Source organism: Corvus hawaiiensis, chromosome 6, assembly GCF_020740725.1.
Source record: "Corvus hawaiiensis isolate bCorHaw1 chromosome 6, bCorHaw1.pri.cur, whole genome shotgun sequence".
NCBI classification, from domain to species: Eukaryota; Metazoa; Chordata; class Aves; order Passeriformes; family Corvidae; genus Corvus; species Corvus hawaiiensis.
The window spans coordinates 22,422,583-22,447,767 of NC_063218.1; the positions used below are offsets into that span (position 1 = coordinate 22,422,583).

The following is a 25,185-nucleotide window of genomic DNA, read 5'->3' on the forward strand; positions in this document are numbered from 1 at the left end:
CTCTTCCTCTTTCTTCCCAGTCCCTCTCCTACCCACCCCCAAAATAAAAACCTCAAAAAAATTCAACACACGAGTTTCATACTGGAATGACTGGATAAAACCATAGCCTGTTTTGATCATTGTTTCCTTCTGGCCTTGTACTCCAGAGCCAGGAAACCTTGCATGTGAGATGGATGCTTAGCTGGTTTTTGGCAGTCTCCAGTCCATCGTACAGCAGCAGCTTTGATGAGCAGTCTAGAAAAGCCACTTCTGTTGCGGAGAGACGCCTGCAGTGGTAGCTGCTGTTCCTGATGTGCAGCACTCCTACGATGAGTGCCCGTTCTGTAGCTCGTTGCTGGCCCCAAAATGCTGCTGTGCTTGAAAACCAGGCTGCTACCCTTGGGTGCTGTTAGAGTGTCAGGCTGCTCTTAGCTGTCATGCTGCTAATGAGATGTTTGAAAAGGCTTCTTGATCCATTTCGCAGGGGATTCTTGACCTCACATCTGTCTTGCCGTCTGTGTCTTGTTTTAAACATTTCTTTCCATGCCCTAGGTCTGCATAAACCACATGTTGGCATTTGAAAAGGAGGTGCAGGTCCTGATTTTAGCTGGGTACACAAATGGGCCCAGGTGATTTGCAGCTTTGTGCTAAGGCTGCTGTAGAAATGTTGGGTTTTCCCTTCCAGGTCTCCCTTTTTTGGACCGTGCCAGCACTGGCACTTTTCATTAGCGGGCTGCAAAACCTCCTTTCAGTGTCCTTCCCTAATAATTTTTTTCATAATCCTTTCCCTAATTTTGTTCCCAGGCTCATGAACGCCTGTGGAGATCCTGGAAAAGATATTCTCTAGACCCCAAGTAAACAGCCACTCCACGTTTCCAAGAGGCCTTAAGGACTGGATAAGATGCTGCCGGCGCAGAAGAGAGCAGATCATGGAATAAAGACTTTTTTTGAGCGGTAGAAACTCTCCCGCAATTCGGGAACAGCCAGGGCTTTCACCGGGGAGCACAGAGCCCCGTTTTTGCCTGTCGCGGGCCAGCCCCGGGACGGGGGAGCCCGTCCCTCCCACCCGCAGAGCGGCCCCAGCCCTGGCGCTCGGAGGAAGGGGGAAAAGGGCGGCTTTTGCAAGCTCTTTTCCCCGGGGGCGCGGCGGGAGGCTCGGAACCCCCTGCCCGACCGCGTCCCTGCTCCCGCCCCTCCGTCCAGGGCACCTCCATCCTCCCGCCTCGTGCGGCCGGGCCGGAGCCGCCGGGGCCCGCGGCCGCCCCGCCCCGCCGGGAGGGCGCTGCAGCGGCGGGGCTGCCCCGGCGGGAAGCACCCGGTGCCGCGGAGCTTGTGCGAGGCCGGCGCCGCCGAGGCGCGGAACAAAGAGCCCCGGGCCGGCCTCGCCGGAGGGGCAGCGCCCTGCGGGCACCGCCGGGTGGAGGGGGCGGTGGCCGCCCCGGCCATGCAGCTGCCGGCAGGGGAGGAGCGGAGCGGGCGGTGGCGCCCCGGAGGGGGCAGCGCCCGGAGGGAGAGGGGGGAGGTCTGGCAGTGCCGGCAGCCTCCGAGCGGGGCAGGGGCGCGGCGGAGCCGTGCCCGGGGCCGGCAGCCGCGGCGGTCGCCCGGGAGGGGCTGGAGCGCGTTTCATGCGAGTAGGAGCGTCTCCTCGCCGAGCGGCCTCCCGTCCGCCCTCCGGTGCCCGGCGTTGCCGGCAGAGCCGCGGCAGCACCGGGGAGTGACTCGGCGAGGGGAGGAGAAGAGGAGGAAAAGAACTCGGATTGCCGAAAGGATTAGGAAGTGGGGTGGGGAGGCGAAGCTCTCTCCCTCCCTCCCTCCCTCCCCGCGCACATTTGTGAAGCTTTTCAGAGTTATCCTTCAGCATCAGTGGTACCGGCAGGCGAGCCCGGGGGAGCCGCGACAGCGGAAGGTGCTCGGCAAACTGCAAGAGCGATCAGAGGGAGCGGAGTGGCCCGAGCCGGCGGACCCTACCCCTGCCCTTACCCCGGCCCCTGCCCGCGCCCGCGGGGCACCGCACTTCCCGGCTCCGGTGGTTTTTATATATATATATTTCTTCCCCCCCCCCTCCTCTCGGCGAACAGGATTTGGAGCATTAAGGGCGGGCGTGCTGCCGGACCTCCTGCCCTGAACGTGCGAGGTGGGGAGAGAGGAAGGGAGAGATGCCTCTGATTAGAGGGAAAGTCGTGCTCATCCTCGGATTCGTCTTCCTGACAACTTTCCTGGCCGCGGTGAGAGGACTACCCGTGAGGGGGAAACAGCGCAGCAATAGCCCGAAGGAGAGGAGCTCCAGGCTGGAGGAGGTAGGGCGATCTTTGGGGAAATACAGAGAGCCGGGAGGGTGCTAGGACGAGCTCTTCCTCAGCCTCTGCACCCCCTCCCGTGCCCGGGAAAGCTGAGGGGGACAGCCGGTCACCTGGGTGGTCACTGGGGCTCTCTCGGACGTCGTTGTGCGTCTCGGACGGGAGCAGCATCCAACACGTGTCCCGCGGCCCGGCCGCCCAGAGCTCCGGGGAGAGAAGCAGCAGCGGGGAGAAGCAGGGTTTGGGGGCCCCCTCTTATGGGCTGTTTCCTCACCCGCTGAGGGGCAGAGCCCTTTCCCGGCCTGCGGGATTCTTGGGCAGCCTCAGGTCTTCACACTGCACAGAGGCTGAAGGACAGGGGATGCTTTAGGCTTGCTGAGCTCGGGGCCGAGTGCCGTGACCCGCTGCCCGGGAAGATCCGTTGCCCCCGGCGCCCAGCATCTCAGGTGGGAGAGAGGGGTCCGGCTGCAGTCAAAGTAGCAGTTGGTGCCTTGCCAGGAATGCCAGCTCTCCTCTACCAGAAACCTAAGACACGATGGATTTCAGCCACCATCTCTCCTCCCCTCCCCGCCGAAACGCCCCTGGGGCAGGTTCCGGAGCGGCCACGCTCCCTTCTCATGCCGGCGACCTGCGCCCCCGCAGTTCCCCCCGGGGCAGGCGGCCTTGGGAGCCCCGCGGCCGGGAGGGGGATGTTCCGGGGCTGCCTGAGTGCCGGATCTTGTCCCGCGCTCGCTGCCGAACGCGGTTTGTGGAAGGGGAGACTTCAGCAGGCAATGAGGGTCCAGTCAGACTGGGAGCCAAGTGGTGGGACCTGATGGGGATGACAGGAATGGAATGGGAAAGAAACTACCGGGAGAGCGGGTGGTAAGAAAGACTCTTGGATGGTCAAAACAAGCTGTTTCCATCTTGAAATTGTTCTCTGGAGGAAAAGTCATTCAGCCAGCAGAGCTGTGTTCAAAAAGTACTCTCTCAAATAATGCTACTGCTAAAACTAGGTGGAAAGGAATGACTGGGAAAGGTGGCGATAGGAGGAGTTTGAGCATGACAGGGTCAGAGCAGCTCAGTCCTCGCCGGCGATACACAGGAGTATGGAAAGCAGCAGGTTTGATCTTCAGTGTCAGTCAGACTGGCAGAGGAGGTGCGAAGCGATGGGAATATACTTTATTGCTAGTTAATGCCAAAACAGGGTCTGATCTGTGGAGGAGTCATGCTGGCAGCTCCTGTCAGATGCACTAAACTCCATGCCAGCATGAAGCTCAGGGCGCAAGTGTGAGAAGGGAGTCTGCCACATGAAATGCTTGGCTAAGGGGCAAGAGAGGGCCGAGTACTTGGCACCCAGCCAAGTACCACTAGTCAAGCCTGGTGATGGTTTTGAGTGGCGTGTGGACTGAGCAGATGCAAGAACTGCTGGGGATGATGTGCTGTAGTGCTGGTAATACCATGTTGGTGCTGATCTTTGCTAGTGAAACTTCAACCATAGATGTAGATGCTGCTTCAATTGCCAGACAAATGCCAGGCAGAGTGCCCTCAGGCTCCGGCTGCAGAAGGAGTAGGGATTTACACTTGAAATCCAGGAAGGTATTGCACCCCTGTGGCAGGCAGCAAGGGTGGGGACAAGCTGTCTGTTAGGAAGTTGTGCACGTCCCCACCACGGGATCCTGCGGCACAGTCTCAGGCTCCTTTTTATCTGACATCTAAAATACATGGGAGAGCATGTGAGCTGCTGTCAGTCGCGGTTTGTGAATGGCTGTGAATGGGGAGCGTTGTGCGGCCAGCCAAAGATCACATTCGGCACTTACACAGCGCGGCCTCTGTCCCCGGGACCTTTGCTTCTTGCAGAAATACAAACATACAACAAGGTTATAGGCAAAGGTTTGAGGGTGGAGGTTAGGAGCAAGGAGGAAGTTGAAGAATGGATTCCTCTGGGAGTCTGGCGGTGCTCCTGTGCGCACCCTGCATCCCTCAGAGTACTGGTGGCACACTTCTCATGGCAGGGAGGAAGCAGTAGGTATTCGCATATGTCTTCTAGCTGCGTTTTGGGATGAAATCCTCTGTTTCTGGTGCATGCAGGGGACAATTTAGAGTAGTCATGCCCAGCTGTTTGAACTAAAGCAGAGAGCACAAGCGCAGCAGCATGGTGGTTAAAAAAAATCCAGAGTGATTTTGGGTCATACACACAGATGGTTCCTGTTGCAGCACTGATACGTCCTGTCTCTATGGCAGCAGGGCAGCCACAGCTGGAGTATTGGTTACACTATGGGTAATGCCCTACAGATGTGGGTAGAATGAAGGGGGCTGTGAGGAGAAAAATAGAAATGACAGAGCAGAGCAGATAGACAATCGAAACCATTAAACAATTACATAACTTGGATTTATTTTAATTTAACAACTTTGTTTAAAGCAAATGTTTTTCCTTGGTTTAGAATTGAATGGGAATTTTTGTAATCTGTGCTGAGCCTTAGAGTTGCACTCCTATACTAAAAAAATTTAGAAAAATTAAAACAAATAAGTTTTCCAGTAAGTTTTTTGGGATAGAAAGTCTTCTTATTGTAGGAAGGATGGAGAGAACACATGATTTATTTTTAGGTGCTAGCCTTATCAGTGTGTCCAAAGTTCTGTACCCCAGTCAGGATCCATTATTTCCAGCATTACCAAAGGAGCAAGTACTTGCATTTACATTATCTCAGCAATGACACTGGTCAGCAAAGCTTTGCCTGAATTATACTGTGCTCAGCATAAGCAACAGATGTAGTGAGAATATTTTGCTATTTCTTCAGTCTATTTGATTAGAAGTTGAAAAGGCAGAATGAGAAAGTTGAAAGGCAGTTTTCTTTCCAAACTGTGACTTAAATCTAACAAGAGAGGTACCTGCTCATTTGGAGGTTTGTTGGTGACGTTTGAGAAGGCAGGTGGGTTCAGAAACAGCAGACAGGTGTACAGCAGGGGTTTTAGAAGGGCTTTTCAGGCTGGATACATCATACTTTGATGTGGGCAGAAATGTGGCAGGATGGAGCACTGACCACTAAGTGACTCTTCAGATTTGGGTAACATAATAGTTGGAAAAGCTTGTGTCCCTTGTGGAGACAAGATACAGCTCATCACATCACTTAATAGTTTATTTGTTTATGAAGTCAGGAGGTTTAAATGAAAAATATGTTTTGATAAACTCACTGGATTTCAAAATATTAGCTCTGAACATAGTTAATAGATGTTTGGATTCTTTCCAGCTGATGCCAATGAATTCCAGTGTTCTCCTGGTAAACAGAAAACAGCCACAGTCCTAACATCCTGCAAATGTAAACGTTAGGAGTGATTAGATCTGTGTGAACCCACACAAGAGCTTCAGTAGTTGTGCACAGGAATAACAGTGCCAGCAGGAATGGTGATGGGGGTGTTGAAGCATCCTGGCACTGACAGGGTGAGGCAGAGCGAGCCAACAGTGTTTTATGGAGGGTCCAGCTCTGGTGGGCTTGGTGGGTGCTCTTTTGCAGGAGGGAACCACTCTGAGAGAGGGGCCCAAGAGTAACGTCAGCAAACTTCCCAAAGCACCCGGGGTGTTGCTGCAGAGCTGGGACAGGGGTCAAATCCAGGCTGGAACTTGCTGTTGGATTTCCCCTGGTCTGAGGCTGTGAGCAAAGCAAATCTGGCATCTGGGATAAGAGATAATGGAAGGCAACAAAAGAAATATCAATCGTAGCATAAAGGCTGAGTTGGCTACAAATCAATGGGTTTGTGCAGCACCTGATATGACTGGCTCCTGGCCCCTGAGAAATAAGGAAACAACAACACAACACATTATTTACTGGTTAAACCAGGCAGTGAGAATAGCAGTGGGAAACTACATGTAAAACTGAAGGTCTACACCTGATTGAAAATCATTGCTAGCAGTCTTGATTGAAATCAATCTGCCCTGTGCATAGGGGCGTGAGAGTGCTTAAAAATTAAATGTATAGCAGTGATGTGATGCCTGGCTGGAGAGAGCAGACAGAGAGCGAAGGAGCTCCAAGGTGACATGGTGTGGCTGTACTACATAAGAAGAGTGAAAGAAATATCAGCTGGGCTTGAGTGGAGTTTGTCAGGAGACTGTTAAGTCGGGGTAGCCTTGTCATTTGGGAGCCTTGACACAGCCTAGACACATTGGTTTGGGGAGACCACTGGGGTGATGGGCTGGACAGGCACAGAGGTCTACGGGAGCCTGCCCTGTGCCTCTCCCCCAGCTCTTGCTCCCTCTTGACTCCTCTAGGGCTCTGGCCAAGGAGAGGATCTCAGTTGGCCTAGAGCGGTCTCACCCTCTCACGCTGCTGTGGATCCCCAGCTTGTGTTGTCACCCGTGTCCGCCCTGCGGGGAGCACCTTGCCGGGCTCCCGTCTCCTCGGGAGAGCCCCGCTGGGGTACGAGTGGGCAGCTGGATCGGTGCTGGCTGCCTGCGCAGCCACATCCCCGCCGCCACTGCGGGCTGTGTCAGTAGCAGAGTCATTTTGCCTGAGGATGTGCTTTTTACCTTTTCATTTCTTCAGCAATTAAGCGTTCTTGTCCCTGGCTTTGTCCTTGGCGGAGGTCGGATTTGTGGGTACAAAACGTTCACTGAAGCATCCTTCCGCTCTGAAAGGGGCTCTTTGTGCGCAGGGAGGTACTTCGCCCTTTGTAGCAAATTTCCTTTTGAGAAGTGCCAAATTATCTTAGTCAACACAGTTGAAAACCCTCCCGCCCTGGGGCTGAGACAGCAGCAGCAACAAAGGAGAGCCGGGTGTAGGGAAGCTGCCCAACAAGGGGGCTTCTTCCATTTTCACTGCACAAATAAGTCTGCTGCGTCCCCATTGTTATAATCAAAGGGGTTCCTGTAAAAGGCACATGTAAGGGGAAGAGATTAGGCATAAATCGCCCAACAGGGTATGGCCCTGCACTCTCTCTGGGTTCCCAAAATTGTCTGACTCAGTGCAGACCCTTTCCTCAAAAGACAGGCAAGCTGGGGGACTCATCCTGCCTCCAGCCATGATCTTTCTCAGACCAGTGGGGTGATGAGGGAGTGTGCTAGAGATTAATTCCCACTTTCCTCTTGTCAGTGTCTTACGCACAGGGAGTGCACACTGGTCCACTGTAGCAGTAAGTACTCTTCCTCTCAGAATAATCCTCAAAACATGAAGCCTGATACTTCCCATAGGGAAGCTTGGGGACAGTCTGAGCTGCAGGCAGGCCCACAAGGTGTACCCGTGCTGTCCAGCTCCTTCAAAGCAAATGTTACCAGCCAGAGGCTCAGGTTTTGTATAATATACTGGAGCAAGGAAGAGATTGCAGCATATTTCAGTGTTAAATCGTTTTTGTTTCAGACAGAAGCTTGCAAAAGTGCAGTGTAAAGACTATTTTTTTGTTTGTTTGTTTTGGTAGAATGTTTTTGTAAGGAACCTTCATTGGGCAGCCTGGTGCTTTTATGTGGTCAGCTGTAAATGTCAGCCTGCATGGTGTTGCTTCCAAGCAATTCCGTTGCTCCATGTTCCTTCTGTGTAGGGACTCTGGGGGCTTGTCTGAGAAGCTGTTTGAGATGTGCTTTCATCTCAGTACTTAAGAGATGAAGACAGCAAAAAAATGGTGACCTACCTGGCTCTGAGTCCTGGGCGGCCCTTGGCATGAAGGGCACCAATGCCTCTTGAGGTTCAGGTTGCTTAGTCTCCAGGGCAAGGATACAACTTCAAAGGGAACAAAATGCGGTAAATTGCTGACTTCTGCTGTCACTTGGCACCACAAGATGGGCACAAGGTAGAGACCTGGCTGCAGAAGGCCAGGAAACACCCATGCACTCAGGGAAGAGGTGGTGAGGCGTGGGTTTATCTTGGATTGGAGCTGATGGTTGGCCTGCTCTGTCAGGGTCTTATCCAGCACTCAGGATTTGGGCTGCAGGGCAGGTGTGGGAACATGTCACTGCCACTATCATGCAGGGCTCAACTGGAGACTGGCACATGGCATGGGTACCGTGCCCTTCAGGTGAGCCGCCTTCCATCCCAGCCTTGGCAGCCCTAGCCTAGGGTGAGCAAGGCATCCCCAGCTCTTTCCCAGCAGCTGAGCCCCAGGGCCCTGCTGGCTGAGGAGGCACTATTTGCTGGATGGCCTGGAGGTGCTCTGGGAGGTGCCCCACGTGGAAAATCGATCTCTTTCCCTCCCTGGGGTGTCCTCTCTTCCTTACCACTTTAGCACTCCCTCCTGCTGCCCTCCCTGCCCTCCCCTTCACCTGCAGCCATTCCCACAGCAGCCAAAATCACAGGGAATGCCAGCTGCACTGTGCCGTACCATGCAGCACCTCCATCGAGACAAGGTGTTGTACAGATGTCTTCATGTTAGCAGTTCCCAACACCTTCCCCTCTGGAGACAGTGTGGTTTTATTACATGCTAAGGCTGCTGGCTCCTTGAAAGTCAAAGCTGGCTGGGGAGAGGAGTTGAGCTTGACCCCAGGCTGGGGAGCTGCAGCCAAGCACCTGGGGCAGGGGCTGCTGGCTGAGCGTCATCCCAGCTTTGCCTCTTCGGGAAGACAAGATGCAGCATCCCTGCCTGGATCCCTTCCTGTGCAGGGCATGGAGATACTCCGAGTCTGGCTCAGGTGCCCGTTTGTTGAAGGGATCCCTGATGGATTTGCATTTGTTTGGTTGGCTGCATTCCTTGTGCTGCTGCTTGCACGGAGGGGCAGCCTGTGCGCCCTGCGTGGGACAAGGGGAGCAGGTGCCCCCTGCACTCCCTCCTGCCCTGTGATCCCCTCCACCACCTCTTCTAGCAGGCAGGGGGAGGCTGGTGTTGATCTGGTCCTGTCAGTTTCTACACCTGCTTTGCAGTATTTGGGGTTTTCTTCCTTTTGCAGTTTTGCCTGGGCTGTGGCAGGCAAGAAAGCCGCAGCTGGAGCAGCGGGAGAGTTACGGTGTGCAGACTAGCAAATGCAGATCATTAGCTGGAACAAGTTAATGGTTACTGAAGCACATGGGCTTTAGAGCTGGAACAAGTTAGCAGCGACTCCCTCTGATGCATTAGGAGCTTATGTGTATTACTGCTCAACTATGTTAACAGAAACCATGTGCCCCAGCAAGAGCATTTGCCAGAGAGCACCAGAGGGTGTGGATGTGTGTCTGTTCATCTCTCTGGGGGACCTCTCCATGCAGTCTCCTTTCTCCCATACCAAGACTGCAGCAGAAGTCTCAAGGTCTTCAAGTAATGGGTGCCTTGCCACCAGCTGGTGTCATTGCAGCAGGCACCACCCATCAAGAATTGTCCCTTGGGACCTGTGCACTTGGACAGAGTCTCTGGTGCGAGGACAGCCCCGTCTGCTGTGCTGGGACGTATCAGCAGAGCCAACTGTATGCTCCAGCTTCTCCACTACGAGGCCTGTGTGGTTCATCTGTCTAGAAAGCAGACCAGTCCCTCCTCCAGGGCAGGTGGGGAGGAAAAACTGAGCTGTGGTGAACCTTCTTGAGAGTCTTCTCCAAGTACGACATGGGAGACCCGCATGTATCCTGCCTTGCTGGAAGCTACCTGAGGAGCAGGTCATTTTCTTTGTCTGCAGAATGGGAGTTTTGCAGGCAAAGAATTTTGTCTCAGTGTTAAAGAGAGAAAAGATATTTATGGTAGAGAAGCATCTGCCAGTGAAATGATCTGCATGAGGAGGGCAACAGTGTGGCATGGTGAGGTGAAAGGCCACAAGGCTGCTACTTTTCCTCCTTGTGTCACAAGTGATCTGGGGTGGGAGGATGCCATGGGCAAGTTACTCATGAGCACACCCACAAGAGAGCCGACTGGGATGAGAGGGCCTGGGCTGTGCCAATGGGATGCATGGTGAGGAGCATTCTCTGTAGCCTGGGCAACCTCCTCATTTCTGGTCTTGCACAAAGTCAGCTATGCTGTGTCCTTGCTCCTCATGGTGCTGTGTGCTGCTGCTTCTCTGTGCTGTGGTGTCTTCTGCTCCAGGGCTGGCTCTGCCTCAGGGGCAACTGAGTCACCAACCTTGGAAAGAGTTTTGAGATTACAGTTGTTGCAACTGTGAGACATGAAAATAAATGTGAAACATGAGGAGGCCTTTGATGCTGCCTCCTGCAGCTCCCTACCCAAGACAGTTGGGATGAAGCTAGTTAGAAAAGAAAGTGATACCGTATGATCTAAAGTATTTTGATAACTGCATGAAAATTATAATCATGAGGGCGTAATAATTATCTGCACAGCCTACAGTTTGCTGCTGGCTCCTGCTGGTGTGTCGTAAACAGGATCTGCCCACGTAATAACCAAGTGCCTTGTCTGTTCTGTAAGCACTTGTAGAACTCTCCTAAAACCTAAAGGGAGTGTTTACTAAAAGAAAAGAACAAGCCAACAAAAACAAACAAACAAACCAATAACCCCCCCTCCCAGCACCCACGTAAGTTGATCCTGAGGTGGACCGGATAGTACAGCAGTTGGGAAGTCATGGCTCTGCTCTTCACCTGTGCCACAGCCCCTTTGCGGGCAGGAGTGTAACCCAGGGCACAAGAAGAGGGAGGCAACTGGAGGTGTTAACTTGTTTAAATTACCTCTGGCAGATCTTCCGGAGCTCACATGTCAAAATCCTGAGTGATAGCTCCTGCTAAGCCACCTGCCTATAAGTCTAAATGTGTTGTGTCTGATGACTGGGGTTGTGGCTCAGAAGGTCTTAAAGACAGTAACAGGAACTGAGCAGCATCTTTGCATTCCCTGTTATCTCGTAGGTACCCACCCAGCTCTTGACACCTCTAGAAGCTGCTGTGCTCTGTCACGGCTCTGGGAAATCCCTTAAGTGGGTGATGAGCTGATGGCTGGCAGAGGTCACTTGCCTAATGTGCATCCCATGGATTTTCCATCTGGCTGAAAGACTGCCAGTAGACAGGTTATGTGCTGGTGGATGGGTTATGAGCCAGGAGGATCAAACTACAGCCCTCAGGAGGCTGCAGTGGTTTCAGCTGGCTGGGCTAAAAAAGCCCTTTATTTGAGCAGTGCCTCATAGAGGAGAAAGCATGCACTATGGGAGGGAGGCATCATGGCACACTGCATTTGTTCCTGGTGATTACCCTGCTGTTCAACCTTACTTTATTTTAAAGAGACAACAGTGTTACCTGTTAGCAGTAGAAGAACCTTCCTTTCTCCTAGTCCCACCAGCAAAAATTGTCATGAGCCTTTCTGCAAACTGCAGCCCCAGAGCTAACCCCAGACATGCTGGGCTTCCTTCTAGTGCAACCAACCAGCCTTCTCTACTTCCATAGCTTTATAGTATGGCTTTGTAGTAAAATCCTGCTCTGGAGTTGTTCCCGCCCAGTTTCAATCCAAAGATGTATTTTTTTAATACTTCCTCCAGATCCTTGCAGCTCATTTAGGTAAATATAAAAAGAAAAGTTTTATGGTTAAAAAAAAAAAAAGAAAAAATTTTGTACTTGACTAATTCATAAGTGGGCAAGTTTGCAACAGACTGCAGGACAGATTTTAAAATAATGTTGGAGAGAGCTTGGGGGAAAGAGAAGGAAGGTCTATTCAGGAAAAGATCAATAGTTCTTCTGGTGGTTTCTTGTTTCAATACAGCATGGTAAAACTGTTCAAAGGAAACCTAACACAAGCAGTAATGATTAAGCAACAAAAGCGCCCATTCCTTATAATTATAGCTCAGTGTGATACCGGCCTTTAGCAAATACGTCATTTTCCTCACTGCAGTGTTAACAAGCCCAAAGCACAGCCTGAATGTTGCCTCTGATCTGACTGCTGTGTGCACAGGTTTTTTTGGTTCAAGTTGAATGAGTTTATGTGCTCTATAATTGGCTTGGGATAGGTGTGGGTAGAAGCTGCATCCTCTGAGCTTGTGCTATGCCGGTGACTTGCTTGCTCCACTGGCTGCTGATGCACAAGCTCCAGCAGTGCTTTGCTGCCAGAGGAGTTCTCTCAAAGGTACTTGGATTGGCTTAACCCCATGATGAGGGGCAGCTCTGCTCAGCAGTGTATGTAGTTACAAAGAGCACTGCTGTTGGGTGCTCTGGCAGCTTGAGATGCCTACAGAGATGCTGAGGAACGTGCTGGAGGGACAAGTACCTGTGGTTAAGTGGCAGTGTAGTGGTGTTCCTGGTTGCCGAAGTGCAGTACAGCATAGGAACTAGTCCGTTGATGTTTTCAGGTTTTAAACTGCTGTAGGATCTGAAATGTCATGTCTCTAGTAATTTTTACTTAAGAGCTGCAGCACATGAACGTTGGCCATTTGCTTTCTTAACCTTAGAGACATTTCTAAGGCTTTCAAAGCCTTAGAGACATTTCTAGCAAAATCACAAATTTTAAGAGCAGAAGAAATTACTAGAGCCTTGAATTTCTTCCCTAGTGCAGTTGCAGTACTCATGTTGAGCCCAGTGACGTGGGTTTGACAGTCTCCACGAGAGAAGTTGTCATTTTTCTTGTTAATTGTTCCTGTGGTTAATTACCTATGGCATTAAAAGCCCGATCTTTATTCCTCAGTTAAATTTGTCTGGCTTTGACTTGGGCACATTGTTTCCTATTATGTGTTTCTGTTCTGGATTATAGAGTCTCTGGTGCCTGATGGATTACTGCCTTAAAGAACTGGAAAACCAAGTCATTGCTTTCTTTCTTCAGCATGACAAACAAATTGAATTGTACAAGTTTTTCACTCAAAAAGTCTTTCCATCCCGTGAAATGTTTTTGTGGCTGCTCTCTTCATCATCTCCAGATTTTGAAGCAATTCTAATAGAGATGTATGGACTAGAAAGGGAAAAATGTCAGCCTTTAGTCTCTAGAGCAATGATGTGTGGCCTTTTCCCACACCTTTTCCACACACCTTGTTGCCTGTGTTATGTACAAAGTAGGCATGACACCAGGGTGAATTGCTAACTGGTTACTTCCCCTTCCAAACATCTCCTCTAAGGTTGTGCCTCAGGGTGTTTAGGTGATCAGTCCTACATGTGGGAGAGCCTGGACTAGGTGGGAAGGGCTCCTGTACTGGTAGGTAGGCAGGAGTGAGCCGGTTTACAGCCTTCAGTCGAAATACGATCTTCACAAATGGAAAGTGCATGCTCTTTCCCGAGTGCTGCCCCAGAGTTTCTCTCAGGTTCCTGCCCTGGGAATCCTTATTCCCAGACAGGTAGGATATGCCAAGTGTATGCAGGAGCAGCTGTGGCAATTCCTTGTTCAGCATTTTCCTTTGCTTGGTGCTGGCTGGTCGCAGGAGAAGGCTGGAGCTCGGCTGCCAGACATTAATGGCTTCCCAGCACTGCACTCTGCTTCTGTGGGGTGGTAGCAAATGTTCTTCCATGATGGTGGAAGGAGAAGGGTACTGCTGATGACCAGCTCTGCAATGGTTTGCAGCCTTTCTCCTGTGCTCTATAGAGAGCAGTGGAATAGAGTGTTCCCTCTGGACAAGCAAAGTCTTCCCTTAGCCCACTGCAGTGGCTTAGCTCCAGCCTTGATGGCTTTATCCAGCTGCTCCTTGGCCAGTGCAGAGGAGAGGGTGGATGTCACACAGCAGGAGTGCAAACCTCAAGGGCAGCTGCTTGTGTGGCTGTCAGGGGACCCTTGATGACTTGGAGAAGACACATCTGATACCATAGATGCTCTGACCTGGAGGGAGCACTGGGCCTCCTAAGAGCTTGTTAAATCCACGGATTGATTGTCTGGGGCAGGGCACTGAGCCTTACTCAGGAGGGACATCTGATGCAGGGACAAATTTGAGCCCAGCAAAGCTTCAGATGCAGACGTTAACAGGAGGGAAGCATTGGGTGGTACATTGTAGTGACCATTGCTGAGGGGCTCTGGGCCATCCAGGGCAGCCACCCCTGTCGTCCTTATGCCTCCAGAGTATCTGGGAGCTGAGGGGATTCTGTTTGCCCTGCAACACTCTTGCAGCCAGTTCCCCTGGAGCAGTTTTACATTTTCCCTGTGGGAACAGTACTCTGAATTTCTTGAGCTTGTTTGGGTGTAAAATCTGAATTAGGCATTGAGTGTAAATTTGGAGACTTTGAGTCTGTTCCTGGCTTGCTTGCTCTTGGGTGTCCTTTGGTGAGCTCAGATCTTGTTGCTAAGAGGAGACCTCCCTTTCCATGTGTATTAAATTTGGGTTGCCTGTGAAGTGAGCTTACCCGGCCCAACAAGCTCTTGGCAAATTGGGCAGGAATGCCAGCCTTGCAGGGCTGTTGCCAGTCTCCTGTGCAGGGGTTGTGCTGGGCATGTGCAGCTGGCAGCAAACCCAGCACCAGCAGGCAGTGTCATGCAGCCAGCACTGGGACATGGCTAGGTTTGCCTGCTCAGCCCCTCTTGCTATTTTTGTTCCACCTGGGCTCCTTGCGGCCTGCCAAGGAGTCCTGGGGCATGACAGGAGACTTAGCAAGGGGCTAAGGCCCTGGGAGATGGGCTGAGACAGAGCCAGGCATCATTCCCATGCATCCTTCCCAAAACCTTTGTGGTTTGGATGGGGACAGAGGGCGCTTGGAGGGGAAGGTGCATGCAGGGGGGTGTTTCTGTTCATGTTTGCTACTAGCAGTGCCACAGGAGCCCTCCAGGCCAGGGAGAGGGGCAAGCCCCAAACGCTCTCTCTGGGCAGCACAGGTTCTCTCCTCTCTGCAGCCCTCTCTCCTCCGGGCCCATCTGGTGAAGTCTGTCACTGGCCCTTCCCTGCGTTCAGCCTGCTCTGGGCAGCAGCCAAGGGACCAGCAGCGTCCCTGCTGCTCTTTTCCCTCCCCCGGGGATGGAGGGATCGCGGGCTTTGATGTACAGGGACAGGGCTGGGGACAGGCTGTGTGCGCTCATGAGAGTCTGGCTAGGCTCCAGCTGCCTTTGAAGTGCTCCAGTGATCAGGATGAAAGGGAGGGGAGTCCTTCCCCAAACCATCTGGCTCTAATTGCAGGTAGAAATGCCTCTCTGCATCCCCCCCGCCCGGCACCGTGGGGAGGGGGCACTCCATGCTCTTCATTAATCCCACAGCTCTCGACTGGGCTGACGTGAAGGGTGAGAGCTTGGGAACAAAAGGGGGTTTCAGCTGGGCAGCCAGAAATAGGCAGCCGCTGGCGGAGATGCTGGGAGTTCGGGCACCTCTGCTCCCAGCCTTGAGCTGCGGGGCCCTGCAGACCTTCCCAAGGACGCCCGTGCCGCAGGGGGGGCTTTGCCAGTTGTTCCCATCTCGGGTTTCTTGGGCACACTGGAGCCTGCTGGCCCCTTGAGTCACGCTCTTTCGTGCCAGTACGCACCGAGTGCGGGACGAGGAACGTGGGAACTCGGAGCGGGCGCAGTCATTTGGCAGCATTTGCTGGCCGCCTCCCTGGCTCCCCGGATGGCTGGTGCTGCCTCTCCGGCAGGGCTCCCTGTCTGCTGCCGCTGCTCCTCCTGGGACTGGAGGGCTGGCTGCGAAATGCCATGTGGCCCTGGAATGGCAGCAGCACTTAGAGCCTTTGGCAGCACTCGTGAGTTTTGTTGACTTGTTTGGCTGGGCATCTTCCCTTTCCCGAAGAGCTAAAGGTAGCTGGGTTATATCTGCCAGCAGTTTCTTTCCCTCTTTGTGGTAGCCTTTGGACACCATCAGAAATCTCAATTAAACCTGTGTTGCTTGAAGTCATCTGCCCTAATACCAATGCCACAGAACTATTTATTTGGGTGAGGTTTTCCCCTTTGTCATAAAGCCCTTGTTGTAAACTTTTTATATAAATACATAAAATTATTAAACTTGAGCTGCGGTAACTCTGTGACCAGAAGCAGCCCTTGCTGTTAACCCATTTCCAGGGACTGAGAAATAGCCAAAAAGGGAGAGTGAGAACTGGAAAGCCAGGCGAGATGGGCAGTGGGATGGCAGAGAGGGTGGTCATGAGGTTGGGCAGTACCAGTCTGAATAGACCTGTAAGTTCAGGTGCAGCGGGACTGAGTGCTGGCACAGCACAGGGCACTTGGTATTAACTTGATTGATTAACATGTTAATTGCTATCTTGATGCTGCAGTAAGATGGGGTGGAGGAACTGTTTGGGGCAGACCCGTCCTTGCAGGGCAGCAGTTTGCTCCCTGCCCTGCACTGCCACCCTCAAGAGATACTCTCTCTGCCTCTTCCCTCTCCAGGTCTCGGCATCATCCAGCCCCCGTTCGGCAGGAGACGAGGAGCTGCCACCATCGGGCAAGGCACGGGGGCTGAGGCGGAGTGGGCAGGCTGGCCCGCGGCGGCACAGGCGCAGAGGGGTGGCTCAGCAGCCTGCCAGGAGCCCAGCGCTGCCCCAGCCCAGTGGTGCTGGCCGGGAGGAGAGCCTGCCGTTCATGCTGGACCTGCAGAACTTGCCAGGGCTGGCCAATGTGGACCTGAGTGCCCAGAACCCCAACATCCAGGTGGGGAGTGGGTCTGGGAAGGCTACAGGGAGTGTGCATGAGCACTGTGCTGAAAGTGGTGCTCTCCAGCCTCATTTGGTTCCTTAAGAGAAAGGATCTCATGAGCAGGGTCTGTGTGGCCACTGTCACCTGTTTTTTTGGTGACTACCAGCTGCAAATAGCTGGCATGGAGAAGATCCTCGACTGAGGAATTTGCTCACAGCCTTTTCCCTGGCCCCCCCCCAGCCCCTCTCCACAGAGCAGGAGCAAACTATGTGGGTGACCCCTCAGTTTCTGAGGGTGGTGTTGGCCCCTGTGGGTGACCACCAGCCACCCTGTGCTTCCCGCTCTGTCCGTCCCTCTGGATGGGGAGAGACCATTTGCGCTCCTCATACGGTCCTGCAGCCCAGAGTGTCTCTGGCCTCTCGGGCTGGGAACCAGTGCATGGTCTGGTAGGCCTGCCCAAGGGCTGTGCCCCAGCTCACTGCCTTGCCTTGTATCTGCCCGCCAGGTGACCATTGAAGTGGTGGATGATCCTCAGGCTGAGATGGAGATGGACTTGCTGAAGGAGACAAGCAATGACTGGTCTCTGACATCCTCTGAGTGGTTGTCTCACAAGGACCTGTTCTGGCCCCTCTTCTGGGAATACACTGACCCTGCTGAGGGGGACGAGGAGGAGGAAGATGAAGAGGAGGAGGAAGAGGAGGAAGAGGATGACAACCTGGATGTAGGGGACAGGGAGGAAGAAGAAGAGGATGATGATGAAGAGGAAGATTACACAACAGAGTATGAGGAGGAGGAGTCCATGCTTAGTGGAGTAGGAGGTAACTGGGACCAGCGATGGCCTGGGCAGAAGAACTGGATCTTTAAAGAAAAATATAATTACGGTGAGTTCTCTTGGCATGTGCAGCTGCCCTGCAGACCAGCACTGCCCTCCCCTGTCCTGCCTGGCCCACAGCCCTGCACCAGCAATCACAGCACGCTGGTGCTCAGCTCTTACTTACAAAATAAGCCAGCGTGCCAAGGAGCAAGGCCAGCACTCAGCTGGGGCTGCCAGCAGACATGCCAGTGTCCTGGCGGGAATTGCCCGTGCATGTAATCACACTGGAGCATGGGCTCTAGCGAAGGCATGCTCACATGAGAAATACAGTGCAAATGTTTTATGACAAGTGCTGCTGCCATTGACTCAGGTCCCTGTAGTGACATCAGTGCCAGAAGCCTTTTCCACAGACCTGGGTGCCCCCCCAAGAGAGGAGCTGCAGAGGGCTAGATGGCAGATGGGCCAGGGCACCTCAGCAGCTCCCTCCTGCAACTTCCTGGCCATGACTTCAAAACCAGCCAACCTTTGCTAACACATGATGATGCTTCAGCATCACGGCCAGTGTGTTGTGCAGGTTTGGTGAGGATCAGGATGGGCAGCAATACCTGTTTGGGTTGGTATGAATGGAAGCAAAGTTGTGAGAATGAGAGCTTTTGCTCAGGGATGCTTCCCTGGGGTTGGCAGCGAGGACGGGGTTGGCCCTTGGCATTGCGTGGCTGGGCACTTCCCTGTGCCCCAGGCAGCACTGTCCTGTCAGGGATGGAGGCAGAGCTGCAGGAGGTCCCAGGTGGCTGTTGTCTCCCCTCCTGCTAAAGCTTTGCTGAGGTCCATCACTCTCTGCCTCTTCCCTGCCATGCACAGACTATGAAGATGAGGAGGAGTGGAGCCCATGGTCCCCTTGCAGCATCACCTGTGGCCGTGGCAACCAGAAGAGGACCCGGTCCTGTGGCTACGCCTGCACAGCAACGGAGTCGAGGACCTGCGATCTGACACGCTGCCCTGGTGAGCCCCTGGCCATATCAGTCCTTGGGGACTGTCTGACTGACTTTGATGTGGGCTGGTTCCCCACTGCTGCAGGCTGGGCATTGCTCATGCTTCAAGAATTAGGTATGTTTGATGTGATCAGGGCTAATGACCATGGGGATTTGTTTCCACAAAGAAGCTATGATTGGGCTTCATGGCTCCCCAGGTAGTTGTGTGGGACCTAGGGGTGGTAGAGCTGGCATCAGGCTTGGTGTGTGACTTCTAGCACTTCTCTCACACTGGGAGCTTGAAATCCTCTCCTGACATATTGAGAGCCAGCTCTATCCACTGGGATTTACGTAACAGCCTCAGGTCCGTTGGGCCAGTCTTGCTGCTGGCCCTTCCTTCCAAACACAGGGCCATGTTACCAAAGAAGTGGCAGGAGAGGCTCTGGGAGATGGATGGTGTCTGGTGCATATACAGAGGAAAAAAACACCATTCCTCCTGGTGTTCAACCTGGCTCTTTGTTTTGTTTTTTTTTCTGTCTCAAGGAGCAGAAGGAGAAATGGTCTTCCCCACAGAGGAGACACCTTTCAAAAGCGACAACACCACAGAGCTGTTCAACTCAGGTCAGCCTCTGCCTCTGCCTTGCACTGGGGGCTTCAGTGACAGACCTTGGGAGGGTCATAGCTGGCTTGTGGGCAGGGCTCTGCCAAGGGGTCCTGTGTCTGGTGTCCAGACCTAAGCCACCCAAACCACTACATTGTGCAGGCTTCAGTGGTCATGCTGGGAAACCCAGTTGCTCCCACAGCTGTGGTACAACACTGTCCTGCTTTATGGTTCACTGACTGAGGCCAGCCTGCCACGTGCCCTCTACCATGAGGTAATGTTGCCAGCCTGGCCCCAGCACACAACCCCTTCCCTCTGTCACTGCCTCGGGAGTGGAGCCTGGCTCCAGCTCATCCCAAGAGCCTGGCTGCTCCTGCCTGGTGGTTGCAGGCTCCACTGGTGGTGTTGGCATGGCTTCAGGCAAATGGCAGCTGGGTAAAGTGGGGTGCAGAATGTGCATGCCCTCACCCTTTTGGTACCCTCCCCCCAGAGGTGGACAGCTGTGAGAAGTGGCTGAACTGCAAGAGCGACTTCCTCACCAAGTATCTGAGCAAGGTGCTGACGGACCTGCCCAGCTGCCCCTGCTCCTACCCTCTGGAGGCCGTCTACAGTGCCGTCAACCTGCGGGATGAGCAGCAGGGCAAGAGCTTCCGATGGCGGGATGCCAGCGGCCCCAAGGAGCGCCTGGACATCTACAAGCCGACGGCACGCTTCTGCCTGCGCTCCATGCTCTCCCTTGACAGCACCACCCTGGCTGCCCAGCACTGCTGCTATGATGAGCACACCCGCCTCATCACCCGTGGCAAGGGGGCCGGTGTCCCCAACCTCATCAGCACCGAGTTCTCCCCGGAGCTGCACTACAAGGTGGACATGCTGCCCTGGATCCTCTGCAAGGGCGACTGGAGCCGGTATCACGCCGTCCGGCCCCCCAACAATGGGCAACGGTGTGCTGACAACCCCACCGAGGAGGAGTACCTCTCCCAGCTGCAGGAGGCCAAGGAGTACTAGCCACAGCCACTCTCCAAGGTGCCACGACCACCACTGGCTTGCAGCCCTGCGCAGCCTGGCCAGCCCTGACCCTGCTCATGGGTCAGTGGTGCCAGGCAAAACGGGGAGGATGCGCCATCTGTCTCATCCCCTCAGAGAGGTGTCTCAGTCCCCCTCTGATTTCTGAGGGTGCTGGAGGTTATTGTGGTGCAGTGCCTGCCATGCCACCCAGGGCAGTCCTGCAGTCCAGGGCTCCTGGCCTGGCATGTGGGGAGCAGCAGGGGCTGGGAGGTATGAAGGGAACAAGGGGCTGCTCCTGTCTGCTTTTATTCTCTATGACCTTTCAACACAGCCTGTAAGCTGAGCACAGGGTGAAGTGGGCTCAGCTCCTGCTGGCTTCACGCCACATCTGAGGAGCTGCTGCAGGCATGGCTGCCTGCCCTTGTCTGTACACCTGCCCTGGCACATGCTGGTTTATGTCTGAAACGGGGGATAGGTCTTCCTGGAGAGTGCAGGGCTGTCCCAGCCACACATACAGAGCAGGGCCTCCCCTATTCTTGGGTTTGTGTGTGCACAGTTGGGAAGGAGCAGGGAAGGACTTAGAAGGGTCCATGGGTCCGGGGAAGGGGTTTGTGGGGCAGGAGGAGACTGGCTGCCTGGGCTTCCTTGGCAAGATTGCCTTGCCACCAGAGTTTTGGCTGCCGCAGCTACGCGTAGATGGACCTCAGAGGAGGTCAGCATGGGGACACACCACCTTGTGTGCATTTCAGCCCCTCTGCCTTGGTGCTTGGGGGAGGGGAGCAGGGTGGTAGCATCTGTGCAAGTCACAGCACTAGACCTCCACCAGTCCTTGGTCCCCTGGCAGTCCCCAGAAGGTCTCAGGAGCACCTGTGACACAGCCTCAAAGAAAGTCCTGTGTTTCCCACTCACAGCCCTGCCAGGGGCAGGAGGCACCTTGGCCACTGCTCATGGCATTGCTGGCGAGGAGCAAAAAGCACTGAGCCAAGCAAGACCCTGCTCCATGCTGTCTGCCCACGTCCCCAGCTTCTCCATTCTGTGTCTGCCCAGGTCCCCAGCTGGAGGCAGGCCAGACAAACCGAGCCATGGATCCTCAGGCTCACTTCCGGGCCAGGCTCACAAGTGTGGCTCCAGAGGAGGAAGACACACACACGCTAATAATGTCAATACCTGGTGTCCACAGATCATGAATTGTGATGCTCTCTGTTGGCACTTTGGTCTTGCCTGGGTTTTATTCAGCTTTTCACAGGTCCATGGCAGTGTCTCACAGCATATTTTGGAGGCTTTTCTGCAGAGAAGCTAGGCTGAGCACCTTTGTCCCTGGACATTCAGTTGCTGAACTGGCAGAAAATTTATAGCTTTTATTTAACAAATTTGTTGCATCAGGGGAAATAAGCACACATAAAGAAGAATGGAGTAATTTCTACACTAGAGGTTTCACACAAGGCTGCTAGCTACTCCGTGTACTTCTGCAGGGCACTGTTGAACCAAAAAACTGGTTGCAGAGGTCCTTTGTTGACCATCCTGTGCTATCTGTCCTGCTTATGGGAGCTTTCTCCAGCATCAGTGAGTATCCTTGGTCTGAAAGCTCTTTGGAGAATCTTTTGGGGGTGTCTTTGTATCTATTGAGTGTATGTTGATCCTTTTGCCTTGGTTACTGATAGAAGATTGCATCCTTGGTCATCCATACCTAAGACTTCATAGCTGGTAAAACAAAAGTATCCATGAAATTATGACTGAATTTTCTTACTCAACTGTTATTACACCCCTGTATCCCTAGACTCTGGTTATGGGTTCTATCAAAATACAGGCAGACATCATCCATTTCCCAACTGGCATGCAGTCTGAGATGACCAGTGTTCTGTAAATGGTGAGAAGGAAGAGAACCAAATAAGCACGGATAGAGACCTAGACCCTGGAAAATTATCATGATCACTACATGTTCTCTAGCCCAGATGATCATTCACTTGCTAGTTTCTGGCAAAGAGATAGGTCATATAGAGGTGGTCAAGAGGGGGTGACAGTGATCTGGTGGCTTGGTTCTGGGAGCCAGGGAGCCTCAGCAAGAGACATGGAAGCAAACAAATTGAGCGGCTGAAGCCGTGGAAGAATGAGCTTGTTAACAGCAGTCATTCAGCAGAGCGTATTTCCACTCCCATACCATATGCTATCATTAACATCATCAGATTCTCACAGGAGTTTATTTACCATCAGTGCAGACTTCTTAAAAGCAACGTCCTATTGAACATGCCTAGTGTTCAGTATTGGACCACACATGGAAGCAGGACTTCTACAAACAGCCTTTCCTGAAGACTTGCAAAAGCTCAGCCAATTTGTTTGTTAGACTGGCTGCTCTCTAAGGAGGTGTTCTTACAATAAGTGTTACCCAGGATTTGTATCCTCCTCCTCTTTATACTGGCTATGTCAACCAGTCTAACCCCCAGAAAAAACCCTGTAATTTCTGTAATAACTGGAGTTCCTGTCCAAGGGCAGGTAGAAAAATCTATTGCATTGATACCCCCCCATTCCCCACTACCCCCACAAAAGCTAGTTGAGAGCCAAGTAGCTGTTCTGCTTTGCTGCCTCTGTGGTTTGGACAATACAGACACAAACTGGAGCATGAGAAAAAAGCAGTGTTGTTCTTCATACAAGCACCTTACACACCGTGAGGCTTTGCAGAACACCATGAGAAAAGTAGGCATTAAGCAAGTGTTTATTTTTATATCCCGTCAAAGATTCTGTCCAGCCCACTGCTATTTAAGTGCTGAATCTCTAAGCTTTCACTCCTTAAGTTTATTGTGGTTTTTTATGTATAATATATATATAAAATGTCTTTTATTCCTGCAAAATTTCACAGAGAAGAATTCTTTAATCTGATGCTGCAATAAAGCACTTTATATATGTATATGTCACGCTGATGTCATTCAGTTGTGTCTGAAGCATATGTTGCTATTTATTTTGGTTGAGAGGGATGATCTGTTTAGCTATATGTCTTGGGTTCCCAACCCCAGTTGGGGCCCTGATGGCTTTGCTTCCTTCCCGTAACATTTGCATTTGAAGTTGTCTGGCTGCAAAACTCACAGGTAAGAAAGACTAGCTGGCGGCCATCACATCATGGAATATGTGAAGTTCTGCTTGCAGCGAAGGAAGCCTCCTACAAGAAGACCGTCAGGGTCAGTGCTGAGAAGCAAATGCATTGCCTGTGCCCCAGCCCTGACCTCGGGTTTTATTCCATGGTCAGCCTGGCCAGAGCTGGGTACTGGCTGACGGCCCCTGCCCAGGGGGAGCAGGTGACTTCTCAGTGAAGGATGCTAGGAGCTTCCTGCCGGCCTTCTGCAACATCAAAAACATTGTTGCATGGAGCCCAAGCCGGGGGGAGCCGGCTGAGCTCCACTCTGCTCAGAGAAAATCACTCTTTTCCCTGGAGGGGCAGTCAACAGTTACTGCTGTGTATAGTAACATGCCTAATTTTTATCCTCTGTAACAAGGTCTTTGCTGTGTTGGATGATGAGCCCTGCTGTGAAACTCGTGGGATATAGAAATCCCACAGCCAGAGGATGGAAGCAGGAAGAATTCCTGCCCTAATTCTGCAGGTGCTGAGGACCTGGAGATGTCACCTGAAATCACAGAGTGAGTCTGTGGCAGTCTTAAGCTGCACTTTTGCCTGCGGCTTTGAACACAAAACTTCTTGACCAGTTGCTGTTGAGTTGTCGTAGTCTGCCAGCCTGGGCTGGAGCTGAGCTGTACCAGTCCCCTGGCATCCGGCGTGCAGTGGTGTTTGTTTGCACACAAAAGGAGCTGTGCCCAGATTTTGCTGGGGCACAGGTGAGGTGAGTACAGCCCATCTCTCAGGGATGAACTTCAGATTTTCTAGGAACATGTTTACAACAACAGAGATCCCAGTACCTGTGTGATTTTTTTCAGGGCTCCAGCTCCAAGAATCCACTTCTTGGAAAGCACACAAAAAGCCCAGCTGGGCCCAGAAGGATCTCCTTTGGAAAGGGAAGACAGAATGATAATGCCAGGAGAGTTTAGCCAAAGCCTGTGCAGCAGGCCTGAACTGCAATGCCTGGTACTAGCCTAGGAAGGAGCAAGATGTGGTTGTGGTCTGTAGATCTTGAATAAAAACTGTAGTTCTAGAGGAGAAACAAACCTTTCAGACACCCCTGTTCTGGTCTGTGAAGGGACACACCCTGCTGTGTGGCCACATTAGTCTTCTGTGCTGGTGGCACACCTCTGGAGCAGAAGATTGGAAAAAACCCAAACCCCAGCACATTACAGGTTTTCAGCTCTAGTCCTCCTGACCTCACTTTTCCACTTGGTCAAGATAATTTTTGACCCTAAACTTGTCTTTTACAGCACCAGTGGTAATGTTGTTTTATTTTTATGTTAAGTTACCAATTATCTTCGATACCAAAATGTAATGGATTCATGAGCTTTATTAGGCCTTCCCTTATTTACTAATAAAAGGATTATATAGAGCACTGCCTACAGTCTTAAAGAAGTTCAAAGACCCCTTTGGTTTATTGTTTGATGGTTGCTCCTTACTCATCTCCATGTGCCTATAATAGCATATTGAGGATCCACCTCTGACTTTCATCACTGTGAAAAATTCACTTCTGTTTTCTGGTTTTTTAACCTTTGTTTTCTTTAATTCACAAGACTTTCCCTCTTATCCTATGTCAGGTTCTTAAAGAGCCTTTGGGCCAGAGTATGCTGAACCTTGCTTTTCTCCCTAATCTTATACATCCCTCCCTTCCCCAAATAGCTGAATGACTGCAAACTGTGCCTGTCTCCCCACACTTCCAAGTAAAGCAAAGGTCTGGGGTTTCTCATTAGCATCGTGTAGCTGCACCAGAGGTCAGCTGTAGCTGAAGGAGCGTGTGTCTGCTGGCAGCAGGCAGATGTAGTGCAGCGACCTTCTCTAGCATGACTTAAGGCTCAGATCTCCATCCCCAAGTAAATGTCTGAGGCCTTAATTACCATTGCTGTGCCCCATTAGAGCTGGCACAGCCTGGCATGCTCTGCCTGAGTGCACAGCCTGGCCTTTTAGCACAAGCTTTCCTTCACCGCCGGGTTAGTCCAAGAGATTCACGTGTGAACAGCAGCCAAGGCACGGCTACATTACACAGCCTGTTCTGCTGCTGTGGAGATGGTGATTTCCAGCCTGCGGGGCAGGGAGCCAGCTGGGGAAGCACCAGCATAACTGGG

The 25,185-nt window shown here is 52.5% G+C and overlaps 1 protein-coding gene across 3 annotated transcripts; it reads left to right on the forward strand.

Moving 5' to 3' along the window:
* The first annotated feature begins 1,543 nt into the window (after positions 1-1,543).
* Positions 1,544-24,388, forward strand: ISM2 (isthmin 2). 3 transcript variants are annotated; one of them, XR_007204526.1, is made up of 7 exons: positions 1,544-2,276; positions 16,338-16,598; positions 17,089-17,464; positions 18,259-18,399; positions 18,912-18,989; positions 19,460-23,804; positions 23,899-24,388. XR_007204526.1 is itself a non-coding variant. In XM_048308283.1 (6 exons), exons 1-6 carry the CDS (start codon positions 2,136-2,138, stop codon positions 19,975-19,977), a joined length of 1,515 nt encoding a protein of 504 aa, XP_048164240.1. In that variant the 5' UTR covers positions 1,544-2,135; the 3' UTR covers positions 19,978-24,388. The 3 variants fall into 3 exon arrangements, 2 of the variants coding, with proteins under 2 accessions (XP_048164240.1, XP_048164241.1); XM_048308283.1 differs by having other exon boundaries at positions 19,460-24,388; XM_048308284.1 differs by having other exon boundaries at positions 18,918-18,989; positions 19,460-24,388.
* Positions 24,389-25,185: the final 797 nt, after the last annotated feature.